This window comes from Phalacrocorax aristotelis, chromosome 2 (assembly GCF_949628215.1).
Source record: "Phalacrocorax aristotelis chromosome 2, bGulAri2.1, whole genome shotgun sequence".
In the NCBI taxonomy this organism is placed as follows: domain Eukaryota; kingdom Metazoa; phylum Chordata; class Aves; order Suliformes; family Phalacrocoracidae; genus Phalacrocorax; species Phalacrocorax aristotelis.
Genome location: NC_134277.1, coordinates 60,330,132 through 60,347,501, shown reverse-complemented (window position 1 = coordinate 60,347,501; position 17,370 = coordinate 60,330,132). Strand labels below are relative to the sequence as shown.

The following is a 17,370-nucleotide window of genomic DNA, read 5'->3' as shown; positions in this document are numbered from 1 at the left end:
TTAAAGAAGAGTCAGTGGGTTTGACTGGCAGTCAAATGACTCAATCAACTGAATGCTCTCCTGTGTCAGCTCAGGGATTAAAATTACCTATGATGAGTATGGAATGGGAGTGTACAATCATGTACTTCTGCTTCCAGGCATGATGATTCAGTCTGCTTCTGTGGATAACTAACTAGAGACAGCTAGGAAGTACTGCTAGCTCTTGACGATACTGCTGAAATTACTTAAGACATTATTCAGACACAAAGGAACTACATTGTTTGGCTTTTTTTGAATTAATAAAAGAAACTGAAAAACAATCTAACAGCACAAACGTGGTTTTAGTTTGCAAAACTGGTGCAATGAGTGCAGAAAGCTGCAAGACTATGTCTGTTCAGCTAAAGAATCTCAATATTTTGATGCAAGCTCAGTGTGAAGAGACAGGCCCTTGCACATGTGCAAATGTGGATCAGATGGAACAGCAGGCAGAGTAAGGCTAGAGGCAGATTCCTTTGCCAGGAGTGCCTCCACCCAGAGGGCTGTTAGAAAAAAGACAGCCTTAGCTAGCAAGGATTTAAAATTACATGGAATTTAGAAGAAATTATGTTTTGAGTTACACCTGAAAATGAACTGGTAGCTCATGTATTTTAAGACCATGCTTTCCTCTTCGCAAAGAATCCCACAAACGTAATTAATGTGGAAATAGTACTTCCTGAAATATTTAACTGTAGCTGTCCTAACTGCATTCCCGTAATGTGGGGGATCACAGTATGGAAACGCAATCTCATAAATTGGGCCCCACCATTTACAAAGGCTGTTAAGGTACTTGAATGCATCCAGAGAAGGGCAACAAAGCTGGGGAAGGGGCTGGAGGGCATGTCCTGCAAAGAGTGTCTGAGGACAGTGGGTTTGTCTAGTTTAGTGAAAAGGAGGCTGAGGGGTGACCATACTGCTCTCTACAGCTTCCTGAGGAGGCGAAGTGAAGAGGGAGGTCCTGATCTCTTCTCCCAGGTATCCACTGCCAGGATGCGTGGGAATGTCTCAAAGCTGTGTCTGTCAGTTGAGGCTTGGACTTGAGATGTGGAAACATTTCTTTACTGAGAGGGTGGTTAAACCCTGGAAGAGGCTTCCTGAGACAGATGGTGAATGGCCCAAGCCTGTCAGCGTTTAAGAGGCATTTGGACAACGCCCTTAATACCATGCTTTAACTTTTGGTCAGCCCTTAAGTGGTCAGGCAGTTGGTCTAGATGGTCACTATAGGTCCCTTCCAACTCAACTATCCTAACCTACCCTAACCTACCCTATCCTATTCTTCTTCCTACCACCTTCTTTCCCTACCAGTACACACTGAGGAAATCTCTGATGACACTAGCAGAACGCTTTGCATCCGCAGTCATGTCCCATCCTAGGCGTTGGCTCCATCATATTGTGGGAAGGAGGCATGTAGCTTCTGATGATGGGGCTGAGAGCTGTGGATCATCTTGAGAACGTTTCACCATCTGAACATATTTGCAAAAAGCAGGTGTGAAGTGCAGTTCTTGAAAATCTTCTGTGTCCATCCAGTTTAGCTGGGTTTCCGCAGGATGGCAAAACCCCATCCCTCTGACTCTACCAAGGTCAAAGATCTGAAGCAGGACATGCTCCTTAACTAAAGGGTTGCAAATCTTTTTAAGGTGAGCAATACCTGTTCATTTTCCCATGGATGTTTTATTTCTCCTTGTAGTCCTATTTAGAAATGCCTAAGTGAGGTGTTTCCCTTGGAAAAACATGTGAAAACACAAGAGCCTGAGACCAACTGAAAAACTGAACATAGCATCACTGCTCTGTTCTATTCCCCATGCTCAGCATGAGTCGAATAATGATGAGACTGTAATTTGCCTGAAATGCCAGGGGGGTTTCAGCTCAAAAACCACTTCCAAGGACACAAATCACAAAGGTTACAGGTATAGCCAGGAGTAGGCTGATGCATTCTTCAGTGCAGCTTGAAAAAAACATCCCTTGCGGTCTGGCAAAGGAAAGCCACAGAGCCACAGAAAGCAGCAGCATGAATACAGGCCAAGCAGTCTCCGTTGCCTGGAGAATGAGAACTTGAAGAATGATCAGGATCAGGACCAACCACACACAAAAGAAGAAGAAGAGGAAGTGTGTGTTACTGTGGAGTATTTTCCAAAGTATGTCACATATCTATGACAGGCACACTTTTTGCTGTCCAAAACTTGCTCCGCTGTCCTTCTCTGATGCATGAAAAGCGCTCTTATGCCTGTCCAGTGCTTGTATTCCATGCAGGGGGAGCTCAAAAGTGGCAGCTCCTGGTGGTACAGCAAGCCTGGAGCCCTTCCAAGTACAGGCTGTTTTGCGGATGGGAAGCCCTGGGGAAATGGACCCAAGGGAAGAGCAGAGTTCGCTGCCTCTCCAAGCTTGCAATGGGCAAGAGAGCCAGAGAGAGCCAGGGCATGAGTGGTGCCTTGGAGGTGCAAGAGCAGCAGGCAAGAACCAGGCAAAAAGGGCCCAGAGGAGCCCTGACAAGGGGCTGTGCTCAGTGCTACAGAGGACAAGAAGCAATCCCCAGGAGCAGCCCTGGGGCCTGCCCTAGGAGTCTGGAAAGCTTCCTCCCCCTGGACGTGGGGCATGAGGGCCACCTTTCTGAAGCATGAGCAGTGGGCACCTTGCCCAAATGGCCTAAAGGAGCCCTGGCAAGGGAGCGTGCTCAATGCTGCAGAGGAAGGAAAAAAAACCCAGTGACACTGCCTAGCCCACCGTGGGGGAAAAAAAGCCTTCCTCCCCCCTGCAGCTGCAGGGCATGAGAGGCCACCTCCATGGTGCATGAGCAGCAGGCAGTGACCCACCTAAAAGGGACCAGAGGACCCCTGACAAGTGGTCATGCTCCATCATGCTGCAGAGGAAGGCAAAAAACCCCCAGGGACCAGTGCCAATCTGCCCTGAGGGAAAATTCCTTCCTGACCCCAGTGCTGGCGATCGGCTGTTCCCTGAGCATGTGAGCGAGACCTGCCTCCTTGTCCACAGGCTGCTCATGCCTCCCAGGAGATGCCCAACCCTATTCTCCCTCCCTCATCTCAGGGGCTTCCAAGAGTGGCCAAATGCCCCCGGCCTGATTGATCTTGGGGGCAAGAATCCTACCCATGCCTGGCAGGGCGCGTGTGGGTGCTCCACAGCACTGGCACTCCAGCAACATCTGTGCATCCCATTTCTGATGGCTGCTGCCACTGGGTCTGCAGGGGATGAGGATGGCCAGCTCTGCAGCGCTACTCAAGGCGGCATTCCCTTGGTCTGGCCAGTGCTCATCCAGCTGAGAAGGATTTCCATGCCTCAGACGAGCTGTGAAGGTGGCACCCCCAGGAGCTGGTCTTGCAACAAAGAACCTCCAGCACCTCATCCAGCCTCCAGTTTTCCTCCGTCAGCCCCCTCCAAGTAATTCCACCAGCTCATCAGGGACTTCTTCTCAGACGTCTTCAGGCTGCCCCTGGCACCCGGCCACTGCTCCCTTTTATGCTGTCCCAGGGCATTGCGACTGCTGTATTGCCAGGTGGTGGCCCTGTGACATGGCAGTGATGGGACCCTCCATGCACAGCCCCACCCACCAGCCCTCTGTCCAGCATCCTTCAGAGGCAGGCTTTTGGGGTGCTGGCCCTGAGGCAGTCCCTGTGCCCAGGAGGCCCATGGGGCTGTCCCTGCCCTTGGTGGCCATGCCCTGGGCACAGCTGCTGGGTGTCCCTGACGTGTCCTCTGCCACTGGGCTCCTAAGCACAAACCCCATGATGTTCTTCTTCTCTCAGGCCATGGCAGAAACCAACCCTGCAGCCCAGAGAGTACCGCTACTAGCTGTCAGGTTCCTCCTCTGCCTCAGCAATATACCTAAATGTTTATTGTCTTAGCTTTTGTTTCAGCAAGAAAAACTATTTATCATGAACAAATCATCCACTTGCTCTAGAAAATTACTACAGTAGCATATATTTTCATAATAGAAAGATGGATTAATATTTATTAAAGTTAAAATGAAAGAAGATATTTTTCCTCTCTCTGCAGAGTTTATCTAGGATTAAATACAAGAGAAAGCACAACTGATGATTTTGGAAATTTCAAAATATTTAGGCATCCAGCTACAAGATGATATATAACCCACACAGTTACTGGAAAGAGTCTTGTAAGAATGCTGTTGACTATTGTAACCTGTGCAATATAAGTTAAAGTGAATAAAGAAAGAAAGAAAACATAAAATAAGCATAAAATAGTGTTCAAACCATCTGCATTTCAAAGTATTTTGACTTGCTTAAACAGCTACTGATTACACTGTTAAGCTATTTAACAGTCTGGGTCGTAAGTCATACTGTTCCACACAGGGAACCTCACACATTTTCCATCTTCTGTCCATGCAGTCCTACTCCACCCTTTAGTGTTCCCTTTTTTTTTTTTTTTTGTGAAAGCTTCCACAATTTAATCAGTATATTTTTCTCTTTTTGGAGTTTTTAAGCTCCATCATCCAGACTCTAAGGTGATTATCGTCTTTGCTTAAAACTACAGAAAAGAAAGTAAATATCTTCCTTCTCTCACCCCTTCTGTGGAAGAACACTTAGAACTGCTTCACATCTTGTTTCCCTGCACATACTTCTATTGCAAATTTTGTAAATTAACACTTTTTAGCATTTAAGCAAGTAATACTGTAACATATTCCACTTACCTGTCTTCAGGAGGAGTGCAACAGTAATGAATCCTAAACCTCTGAAAAGCTATTGTTTTCCTCCTCCTCAAGGTATTTCCTAGCTTTACCAACACAATTAATGCAATAAGCATTCCATAAAATGACCCCCTTACTTACAATAGAAACCTTGGCCTTCCTCTTTGTACATTTCGGACTTCACTTGATTAATTAGTTGTTTGCAAAAAACTATGACTATTTGAACCATAATGAATGTCCAATATTATTTCTGTGTGCATCCTACATTAAATTGTGTTAGAATGACCTAGAATGGGTATTTCTGTATTTTAAAAACTACTGTTGCATTGAAAAGAACTTGATTTTCCTTTACTGTAGAACTCCAGGACATGGCACAGCTCCAACTGCATGAGATTATGTCCACCTTACAAGATCAGGAGAGAGTAGGGTGATCTTAGATAAAGAAGAACCAAGTGAAAAATACTTTTCTGAGGACAGCTTATTAGAAAGACCATGATATTATCATCACCAAAACACATGAAATCCCTAAGTAAGGTTGATTTGAAGTGATAAAACCAGCTCATAACAATTCACTTGATCAGCTTGTGGGGCCAACAGGTTATTTAAAAAATGTGCACTTGTGTTGCTGTCTTGGGGAGCTCCCTTCTAACTGATGACAGCTGGAAGGTCCAGCCAACTTCTTGAGGATACTGAAGTGCTGCACAGACATCTTCAGTCAAGCAACTATTGTTGTATCAGTATCTTTTCTGTAAAAGAACATATATTTTAATTCACATTGGACTCACTCTTTATTAAGTTTTGCAAGTTATCCAGATTTTTCCAGCTGCATGAAGGGAGGAAGTCTGTGAACACATGGGAAAACCGAACTCATTAAATTTGTTGGCGTTTCTTGTGCCCTCCTTTTCCCTGTTTTTACAGTGCTTCCCTCTTCTTTTTTAATGTGAGAGAATTGAGATTTTTTTTTCATAGTAAAAAGAAATTCTTTCATAAAAATAAAGAGAAAGGTAATTCTATTCCTGTTTTGTGGCCAGCTCTGTAAAGTTTGTACTCTATCAGCTGTCTACTGATCTCTGTTAAGTAATATGGCAGTTGTCACACTGTGGTACATAGGGGACAAGTGGCACAGTTCTAAAAGCACTGTCACTGAGCTATAACTTATGCCTACAAAGTCACCCTTCTGGACTGAGATGGATTATGAAGTAAACGCACTTGGATCTCTCTTGTTGAATGGCAGCTCTCATCTCGATTTCCACATCAAAAGTTTGTATGGTTCCAAAGAGAACTGGGGAGAGGGAGAAGAGAGGGAGAAGGTACATGTACGAAGTGGCTTCCAGCCATATGGGCAGGAACATCTGCAAGCTGAACTCCTAGTATGGTTTCAGCTCTTCTGCAGTCCTATTTTACTTCCTTTTTGTGAATTTGTCTTGGGAACAACTCAACTGTAAAGCAGGTTTGCTTCCAGTCTGGACATTGGTATATCATCTGCTTCTTATGCAGAGTACTACAGGATGATCCCTGTCTTATTCCTCACTGTCTGCCTCACCACTGAACTGGCAGAGCAAGGGGGAGAACAAAGAAGGCCAGAAGCCTGAAGCCCATGCAAAGAGCCAGAAGTGAAGAATTTTAAGATTATTTGCAATGATAATTTTTAATTCCAAAGAAATTCTATCTTGCTGCCTGTTGCATTGTGGATATTTTCATGCACCATTATGCTTGCTGTGTTTTGTGATTTAAATGAATTATTTCAAATTTTGATTGGCATTCACATAATCTAGAGAATGTGCCTATATGGGATTAAAGCCGAATACTGGCACTCTGTCATACAGTATAACACTACAGCAGGTGAGCAATAATCACCCAGAAATTTTCTGCCACATGTATCTGATTACTTACATTAATTCTTCAATGTGAAATTATTATTGAAAACTGGCATCTACTTAAATCTCTTTGTGTCACAGAGGGAATCACACAGTTTACACAATCATAAAACACTAGAAGCATGTACATGAAAATTCATGGTACTGCATTTTTTTCCCCATTTCTCTCATTTCACCTCTTATGGTACATAGAGATTTTCATTAAAATTGGCATATGTTCTGCATAATCTACAGCAACAGATTGAACACTATATTTCGAAATCATTTTTGTATCTCCTCATTGTGATTTTGTGATTAAAATCCTTAATTCTACCCACAACAAAGTCAGGCAAGCTTTAGAATTCGCCGAGACTGCTGGGATAAATTAGTTGTGCGTAATAATTCCTGTTCAATGTCCTGTGCTAAAATCCTAAAGTACAACTGTACCATCTGGACTGTAACAAGTTAGTTTGTTAATTATAAGTAAAGGACATGTATAGGGACCTGTGCTGTCACAAGCAGTACAGCATGTTGATCACTGTGACAACATTGCAACTTCCATTGCTAATACAGTCAAAGATAATTAAGATACAGAAACAGGGATGATATTTTTTCTTATCGGCAGCATTACTATATTTACACACCCGCTTGAAATCATATGCATTTATACTATTTGGCCACTGGTAAAAACACAATGTTCTTTAGGTTTGGTGTTCCCTTTTACAAGAGATCTCAGCCTGAAGTCTCTGCAATAGCTCATGTGAGGAGGGGAAGACTAAAAATAAAAAGACACTGGTTTAACACTTGTCTCTCCCAAGTACCAGTGTAATACCCTAATGTGACCATTATTCTAATGTCTTAAAAAAAATACTGGAACTAAAATGCAAAAACCCTTTCCATATGGGACAGGAGTCCCAGAGAGAACATGGGACTTTGCAAGCAGTTACCTCCAGGCAGGTGCAACATGAGAACTCGCCACCCTCAGTATCTTTTGTCATGTGTTTATAGAGAAAACTGTCCTCTCCTTGCTATCCACTCTGGGTAATGATGAAAAATGCCACCGTTTACAACTTCACATTTCTCTCCCCCAACCAAATGGCTGAAATCTGCAGTAAGACTAATTCAATGTGACAGCTTATCTTTTTGCCCAATGAGGGTCTTCAGTGAAGTGTGGCTATGAAAGCAATTTCCATGTTGATGATGACCGATGCCTTTATGATTCAGAGCCAAACAAGTTAAAAAAAGCAGGAGGATCCCAGTATTGCAGTCACAAATATCTTCCCATTTCAAAGGAAATGAAATTAAGCTAATATATAGCACCCATGGTACCTGGATCCTTTAAAAGAAAACCACGTATGAAAATGTTTTTTATAGTGGCATATTGTAACAGAAGTGCTTGTAAACTCTTATGTGCAGATGTTAATAAGACAGCCATGAAAATCCAGTTAGATCTGAAGCTTGGCATTATTACTTCTTCATCAAAGGGTTTTTTTAAAAGTACAAACTACAAAGTAATAAGCTTGATCATGGGAAAAAAACAAACTAGATTACATCTCAGTCCTTTTAAAAAACCAAAACCAACCCTAACAAAATTCTTTGGATACTATTCTGATTTTCTATGATTATACAACTGTTACTCTGCTTGCAGTACAATCTTCCAGTGCTTAGAAAGCATAAATACAAGACATATAGTTTTAATTTATATAATGAGGATGACATCAGGGTCCAAGGTGACAGAAGACAGAAACAGAATGAGAATATGTTTTCTTACATAAAGGAAACATACATACACAAATGTATATAGAACACTTATTTGTATTAAAATATAAACACGAATGTTATCTATGTAAACCAGATAAAGCTAATATAATACATGTTAAATATATAATGCATAATAACATTTTAATATTGTAAAAGGTATTTCATATAATGTCATGTATGGCATATGGCATTATATAATATGAAATATTTGAATATATATTATTATATGTTATAAAAAGAAATACCTTATAAATAGTAACTTCTATATAAAGTTCACTTCAAAAGTAAGCTGCCTGACATTTAGGAAGCTTTAAGCCTTTTTTTTCAAAAAATGCATTGTATTTCTAATTTACTTACATTGTAAGTTAATTGTAATTACATTGTAATACATTGCCAAAGCCTAATTCTGACTAACTTCACTATGGTGATGGAATTATTTCTAATAGACACTGGCTTAAGTGGGATTAATACAAACTGTCACATAAGCTTATATTTACCTGCTGGAGAAAAAGCAGAGACTTAATTAGATGTATCTTCACATCCTTTCTTCCAAGTCAGTTCACATTTGCAAAAACAAATATTCAAAATAAAACTAAGCAATTTGAACTACCCAATACTAACCACAGGAGGCCTTTCTAATTTCATTTTTATGTGAGGAGATAGAATAAACTTCTTCCCTATAACAGCAGTTCTTCACTGCCTCTTTCCACTATGACTTCAACCATTAACAGGCCATGAGAAGCAGCAATCTGAAGTGGCCCAACATGCCCAAATGACTCACTGATATGCCACAAAGCATGCTCCTTAACACTGACATTAATAAAATGGTATACTGGGTCTGGCTGGGATGAAGTTACTAAGTTAACCTTCCTCCTAGCAGCCCGTATGGTGCTGTGCTTCCAGCTGTGGCTAAAACAGTGTTGGTAATAACACACCACTGTTTTGGCTGCTGCTGAACAGGGCCTGCACAACATCAAGGTTCTCTCTCGACACCCTCCCCCATGAAGACAGGAGGATGGGGGTGGGCAAGAGTTTAGGAGGGGACACAGCTGGGACCGCTGACCCAAACTGCCCAGAGGAATATCCCATACTGTACAACGTCATGTTCAGTAATAAAAACCTCAAGAAACGGAAGAGGAAGGGGAGATGCTTGGGGTTATGGATTTTCTCTTCCCTGTTACACATGCTGAGGCCCTGCTTCCCAGGAGGTGGCTGGACATCTGCCTGCTGATGCAAAGTAGTGAACGAATTCCTCTTTCTGCTTTGCTTGCATGCACAGCTTTTGCTTTTCTTATTAAACTGCCATTCTTATTAAACTGCCACGTTAATCCATGAGTCTTTTCACCTTCCTTCTATTTTTCTCCCCATCACCCAGGAGAGGGGAGTGAGCAAAAGGTAGGGTGGGTATTTGGCTGCTGGCCACGGTCAACCCATCACAACTTTAGTGCAAACTGACATCTACATTTCAGGAAACGAGGGCATTTTGTGAGACCACAGCACTATGCCATATTTCATTTTTTCACAGTAGCGTTTACCTCTTTTGAGATTCTCTTAGAGTAGAAAATTAAAAGCACATGCATTTCTTTACCATAACTATGCTGACCTTTGCTGATGATATCCAGAGTCACTGAGCCTGTGGAATCTCCACCCCTGGAGATACTCAAAACTTGAGTGAATGTGGCCCTGAGCAACCTGACATAGCTTTGAAGTTGGCCCTCCATTCAGCAGGGCTTGGACCACATGAACTCCAGTGGTTGCTTGTTACCTGAATTATTCAAGGGTTCTCTGATCTTGTAATCTTTGCTTCTTTCAAAGCAGAATTCAAAAAAGCCATTTTCAGCTTTCCAGCAGACTTGCAATGGGTTTAATATGTAGGCAATTTTCACAATAAGCCAAGCTGCCTGCATTCAGGAGTTGGGCTACTTGCTCTTTCCCTGTCTTCCCTAGTATTTTCTTTTTTGCTAACAAAGAAGAAACTATTAATCAGGAGGAACAAAAATTAACACAGGTAAGTGGTTGAAAAGGTAGGGCTCAGAACAAAAGCCTGCCTTAATTATGAATTACTCTTCTCAGTTTTGAAAAAAAAGTCCCACTAAGCATTATTTTAATAAAGTTTGAACACTTATTACATGCACAAGTCACACAAACATGTGGACCTATTTTAGTTCTCTGAGGAATTCAGTGAAGCTAGAAGGCACTGAAGCCAGGAAGCACAACTTCTAGTTGCAAAAAGATCTACATAACAGTCATCTAAGAAACAGATAAAATGTGTGACTTTTTGGAAGAGTTCCCTATATTCAAAGCAGCCTTATTATTGACCCATAGGCTGAATTTGACTTACAAGAGCTTTTCATCTCCTCCTCAACCCAAGAGTGGGGAGACTGGAGATACACTTTCTCCTGCACCCTGCACAATCTACAACTTAAAGCCATCATCTTTGTCACTAACCATGTTTCCCACTGCTAAAAAGGTAGGACTGCCCTGACGTGACCACTGGCAGTGTCAGAACCACCTTTTCTGTAATACAGTATATTTTCAGAATATGCAGGACATGTATCAGTGATATCTCTGCAACTTACCTGTCAATAATGGCACACATGTCAATGGTGACATTGGCAAAACTTCCCAGCTGGCCTTGCTCCACTGCGTGCAAATCCACCAGCTGATCATCCACGTGAATAAACTGCATGCACCCTTGAAACGAATGCTGGAATAGCGAGTGATCCGAGTTATTCATCTGTATAGGAAACCCTGTAGAAGCAGCAGAATAAAAAGCATTATTAACTTCATATACTATTACTCAACCCAGTATTTTTTCACAGGAAAAGATGTATTTTCTAGGTGGGGGAAGAAAAAGGCAAAGTGGGAAGGAAATATTACACAGTTATTAGATTACACTGCAAAGGTATTGATTTAAGTCACTGGCAACTATGTGCAAGAACTTACACAGTACAGCTGATGATACCTTCATTAATTTTTGTCTATAGGATGGAAGACTTCTGTTACCCTTTTCCTCCCCCAGCCCTCTGTTGTTGTTTCTCATTACTTCTCTCTTCATACAAAGATGAAGGGAACAGGAAAGCATTCATCTCCTTGCTATATTTTAGGAATCACATTCCTATTTCTCAGATTTTTCTGAGAAAAATGTATTCCATGTGTTCCATGAAAGTTCAGCTTTCTCTAGAACTAGGCTGCTGGGGCAATAAATACTTATGCTGGAAACTTTCTGCAAACTTAAAACTAGCCCTAAAATCTAGTGTCCTGGCCCACTTCCAAGGAATCTGAGAAGAGTCTGTAGTATTTTTATTTTTGCTCTGAATACCTTCATTTACCTGTGTTTCTGAAGGTGGTTTATAAGAGATGAGAAGGAATTAGTGTCTTGACTAAGGCTAAACGTCAGGGAGACAGAGGATGTTTGTATGTAATTGTTTAACTGAACGCCCTTCAGAAGTGAATGTGTCAATTTACTTGAGAAAAAATGTCCTTGATAGACAGTGGAAAGCCTCATTCACTACTTAGAAATCTTTAGCAATGAACTCCCTGAAAAAGCTTCAAGAAAATAATTTAGGCAGAATCTGTTTGAGATGAGAGCAGGAAGGAATAACAATAACAACAATAACAACAGTTTATTGGTAAAGAAGGTAAAAAGTATAAAAAATGCACAATGGTTCTGCAGATTTCAGCTAGGACGGTGACTAGCCATGCAGTTCTTGACTGACCAGGCTAAAAAACCACACACATTTGTTTTCGTATCTAAGACATTATACAGCTCCCATTCCTTCTCCCACTTTCCTAGTCAACTTCTGATCCCCAATGCCTTACTGCCTTCTTCAATAGCATGAAAACAGCTATTTGTGGAGACAGGAGAATAACAGATTATCGAACCAATATTGTTTGAATAGCAGCAGGAAAAGGGAATTAACATAATTGTAAATTCTGTTCTTGAATACAGTTTATTACATGCCACACAAATAGTTGGAGTGGCTAAAAGACAGGGGGATGAATAGGAGGTAGAAACAAGCAACTGGGGCTTGACCACAGATGCTGCTTAATGTGGCACCTATTACTAAAAAACACCCAGATACACGTAAGTCTTCCTCAAAATTAAGACCCATTCTAACTGAACGGCTTTGTCAGAAAATTTATACGACCAGTAATGTTTTTTAGAATTTTCTAAAACAGTCTTGCCCATCAGCTAAAATTACTGCTGGTGGCTCTGACTCACTTCAGTAAGCACTTGCTTCAGAGTTCACTGGTGACACCACAGAATTAATCAGGGATGTTACAGTAATTAAGCAGTGACCATGCTAAAAGCTAGTTCTGACAGATATTTTAAGAAATTGGGCAATGGCTTGTCTTGACTTCATATCACCCTTGGAGCAAAATTGTGACACTATCACAGGGAGCCATAAACTGCTATGAGAAAGAAAAATAACCCCCTCACACTAATACACATTAGATGGAGAAGATAAAACTCCTAAGGATCCCCCAATTGCCCAACTAATGCATAATAGCCTCATCAGACCAACTGCCCCCCACCAAAATTGTGCTAACCCTAGACTGTGGGAATTACTTTGGATTGGCAGAAAAGTCAAGTTGTAGGGACACGATTTATATTCTCTTCCCAGCATACGCACTGGCTAATTTACTTATCTGATGAAGAGAGAGCAAGGGTTTCAGAAACCTGACTCCTACTTTTTTAACCTGTTATTTCCAGTGACTGATTAAACTGATTCATCTGAGGCTTTACAAACAACAGTACAGAGAGACAGAAAGTGCAACTTAATTCTCTGTTGTTTGGTGGATGCAAGCACAGAATTTGCATGTTCCTATCAGATGCTTTCTCCAATTATATTTAAACAGCTCAGTCTTACAGTATAATCGTCTGTTTTTCAAATTGTCACTGAAACTACTCTATAACTCCTTCTCAGCATGAACCCCAAACTAACACCAAGCACATGGTTGTTTAGATCTTCAGTGCATTAGCAAAGCTGTGCAGGAAACCTCTGTATCATCTTCCAATTCAAAGCACTTCCACAATTCTTTTGTTTAAAATATTAAATTAAAGACTACTGACACTGAGATAAACTCTTAGTAACGTTCATGTAAACCCAGCAAAGCCAATGACATTATATGGATGTATCTGAACATAATGGAAGATTATCCATCATCCTTCAAGCACTAGGTGAGAAATAAGATCAAAACATAGAGCCACAATTCACTCTTCACATCAAAAAGAGTATGATCCAAATCACTGAGCCACAAATGTATAATTAGATTCAGCAATAAATTCCAACAAATGACTAGAACTAACCACAGATGCCATTCAATACGTGATCCTCAGCTTCTCTGCATCTGAAGTATCAGTTCTTGACCTACACTATATCAGTACACAATTATTACTGGTCTCTGGGACACGTTCTGCACTTTGCTACTGGTTGAACCTGCAAACAGGAAAGTGGCAGCTGGGTCCCTCAACCTGGGGAGAGACCCTAGGTCCTTGGATCCCCAGGCTGGGCTCCACTGGCTGGGGTAGGAGGGAGTCACGGGCTGGAGTGGCTGGAGGTGGCAGCTGCTCCTAACCTAACTATATAAATCAAGCATTCCTCTATTACCCAAGAGAGTCGTGTACATTGAGCATTAGTCAGTTTGGGATTCTGAATTTTGCTGTATCTATCAATGGATGAAGACTATAATTTGTTCACTCATATGTCTTTGTTTGCCTGTCTTCCTCCTACTCCCTTTGCTGTTTCTAGTCATGCAAGGAACTGGAAGAGGAGGGGGTTTATGCACTTGTACAGCACCTTGCATAAATCGTCTGTGAGGCTGACTGTGTGTCAAGGCATTTCAGTAATGCTATTACTGTAACAGATAGTTACGCAAAGCGATCATTTCAAAAAACAATTCACTATCCACAGGGAATGGGAAAATGGTGGGGTTTTTTGAACCATATGCTTCTCACAAACCACCCTACTCTAACACCAAATTTTTTGGCTTTAAAATTGTTGCTATAGCTTAGACACACTTCTCAGAATGCATTTAATAAACATACTGTTAGGAAAAGAGTTTAGCACATGGGAAAGCAGCTAGACAGGCCTTGTATATAATACCTATATTGTTTTTGAACTGTTAGGTATACAGTCTAATGCCCATTAATTTTGGTGGGACCTGGACATTTTAGTCAATTCCAGTCCAAGCCACCTGGAGCAAAGCTTCTGCCTCAAGTGTAAACCTGGAAATGAGCTAGCACCTTTCAGTTGTTATTTCAATACACATGACAATGCCTTCCCCTTCCAGATTTCCATTATTGAGACATGATTCACTTCCTCATCCTTCTTACACTGAATGACATTTTAATTAAATGAAGTTCTGTAACAAAGTCTGACAGTAATGCTGTCACTAAAAAGGCTAAATAATGGATGAACAATGTGGATAGGATTGTAATGATCTTCTTGCTGACAAGAAAATATGTACATTTTCAATATGCACATAAAATGCAGTTTGGACAGTTTAAAACTATGTTCATGCTTATGATCACAATTGCACCTGAAAGTCAGGTACACTCCCTTTTCCTGTAATTTATACACCTTTCTGACTTTTTCCATACAAAACCTGAATCTTACCATTTTATATTTCACATTTTAAGCCCACAAACAGATGCAAAGGTCAGACATGGATCGAATCTAAATTTTCCCCACAGTTCAAGAACTTCGTTATGACCTATCCAACACAGAACAGCCAAAATTGCAGATTCAGCTCCTGATTTTAATTCAAACTTGCAAGAAAAATTAGAAAATCTGTAGTTTTGATTCATGCTATTTTCTATGTTAGAAGTCACTTTAATATAATAAATACATAATAATACGTATAATAAAATACCTATGAAATAAACCGATATTTCTTTTCCAGTGTCAAGATCTATTATGCCTTTCTTCCAATCACCTGAGTAAGGTTCTATCAAAGACATTATAAGAAAGAGAGTTGAAGAAAGAATACATTCAGGTTTGTGGTATAATAATGAAAGAACATACAGTCAGAGCATGCCGTTAAACAGCTGATGCACTACTTGTTTCTGAGATCTGAATGAAATATCATACTAGCCTCTGAATATCCCTATGTGAAACACTCAGATTTTCATCAAAACATAATGCAAATTCTACCGTGACAAGAAGACAGATTTTCTCCACAGCTTGTGAGAACACTTCATCATTATATTTTTATTTTTGCCTTTTGTTTTATTTGTAAGTTAATGATGGGCTGACATTTGTATACAGATGGCTGATATTTTACTTCTTTAAATCAAAAAATACACCTCATTTTTAAAAAAAGTAACTATTGTCTTATATACCTAAATGGTAGTACATATAGTCGTCAACTAGTTGCATGGGCAGCTGCAGAATCTATTTATCAATACAGAAAGTGACTGATCTCAAGTCTGACAGTGATTTTTATCTGCATGGTATTTCAAGTACATGTCCTGCATCCTCGCTATGCAGAATGAGAGGAAGGAAATAAAATTATTTATTTGCCAGGATAAATAGTAGCACAGTGTCATTCAAGGGCCAAGTAATGTTCAAATTTTCTATACGTATTATACAGAGTTAAAAGATGTTATTCTGAACCCACAGAACAAAACTCAAATTCAGTGCATAACCCCATACTTAGATTGAAGATATAGCTGGTGTTTCATACGTTAATAAACAGGAAAAGACACTAAAAGAAAAGCTCAGTATACCTACCTACCCAAATTCACTGTAGTATTTTTATGGTTGTTTCAATCAGACCAGAATGGGGCCCTTAATGTGAAGTGGAACACAGGCAATAACTTTGGAAAACCAGAAGTTCCCTGCTCCAAGACCATGAAATAAACTACAGTAAACAAACTTAGGAAGGGATGAACAGCGTGAGTTAAAATTGAATATTTTTCTTTCATTTCATTGCATCTCTGTAAAGCTACAAAAATGCTCCAAAAAGCACGCACACACACTTTCTAAGTATTTGAAGGAATACAGGGCCAGTACTGGAGGTTGCAACACAGTCAGGTCTCTCTAACTCCAGCCACAGTTCTGTATTAGGGAATATGAGGACTAAGGATCCAAGACATTTGGAACCCATGTCTAGCAACTGCACCAACTGTTCTGAAAATAAACATGACTTCAGAGTCTCCCAGCTCGGTTGAGTGCAGAAAGGCAAACCAGAATGGGAACTACAATTTTTCTGTGTATGTTTGCACCGACTTCTTCAATGAGGCATTTTCCAATAAATTCATCTTTACTTTTGCCTTCATTGTTTCATATATAGGAACACAAAGGTTGAATGCCAGGTAGTGCATTCAATCCCAACAAATGCGAATTTAAAAAACCCAAATGTGTCTATATACAGAGAGAAAACCACACTTTACTAATGCTAGAGCTTAGAACACGAGAATGTTGTACTTCTAGCACTCCCGGGGCACACATAAGCCCTCTAGGTAAAACAGGTTAGCATTAATGAAGTCTCCGGTGGACTTCGCAGAATCTTCTCAGTACATGTCATTCACATTATACTTGGAAGCATTTTCTACCAGTGGTGCAACACCTGATTTGTTTTGTCCCCTCTGGAAATCTGGTCTTCAGCCAGACCCTCTTCTCTAAAAACACTTCTCTAAAAATAAGCTGTCTTCTTATTAATTGAAGCCAGTTCTGGAAAAGCACTGAGTTGTTTCAGTTTCTCTGTATACTATCATTCCTTAATCCTCAGTTTGATTTCACTTCAGTGTATTGACACTGATTCGGCACCTAGCAGTTCCTGATGCGGTTGAATTCTTTCAATAGTAGCTTCTAGGACCTCTCTACCTGAGGTATGAAGAATACCAATACAGTACTACAGTCCTCCATTACCAGGTGCCAGAGGAATTATTCCTGGAGCACACCTGAGATTTCAATGTAATTATTTTAGCGTTAGGTGACCTAGCCATAGATATAGGTCAGGTATAGCATAATAGGTTATCTGAACATGTAATTATACTGGTATTGTTTATAAGTTGGCCGACAAAGAAATGGGCAGTTAATGCAATAATCTAGGTAAGAGAAAGACCAAAAG

General features: G+C 40.5%; 1 protein-coding gene across 1 annotated transcript in view; it reads right to left on the bottom strand.

Moving 5' to 3' along the window:
- Nucleotides 1–17,370, bottom strand: part of CNTNAP2 (contactin associated protein 2) — a 1,177,124-nt gene that overhangs the window by 433,917 nt on the left and 725,837 nt on the right. The window contains exon 10 of the mRNA XM_075083760.1: nt 10,869–11,040. Within this exon, the coding sequence (XP_074939861.1) occupies nt 10,869–11,040 (172 nt within the window). The remainder of the gene's footprint in view (nt 1–10,868; nt 11,041–17,370) is intronic.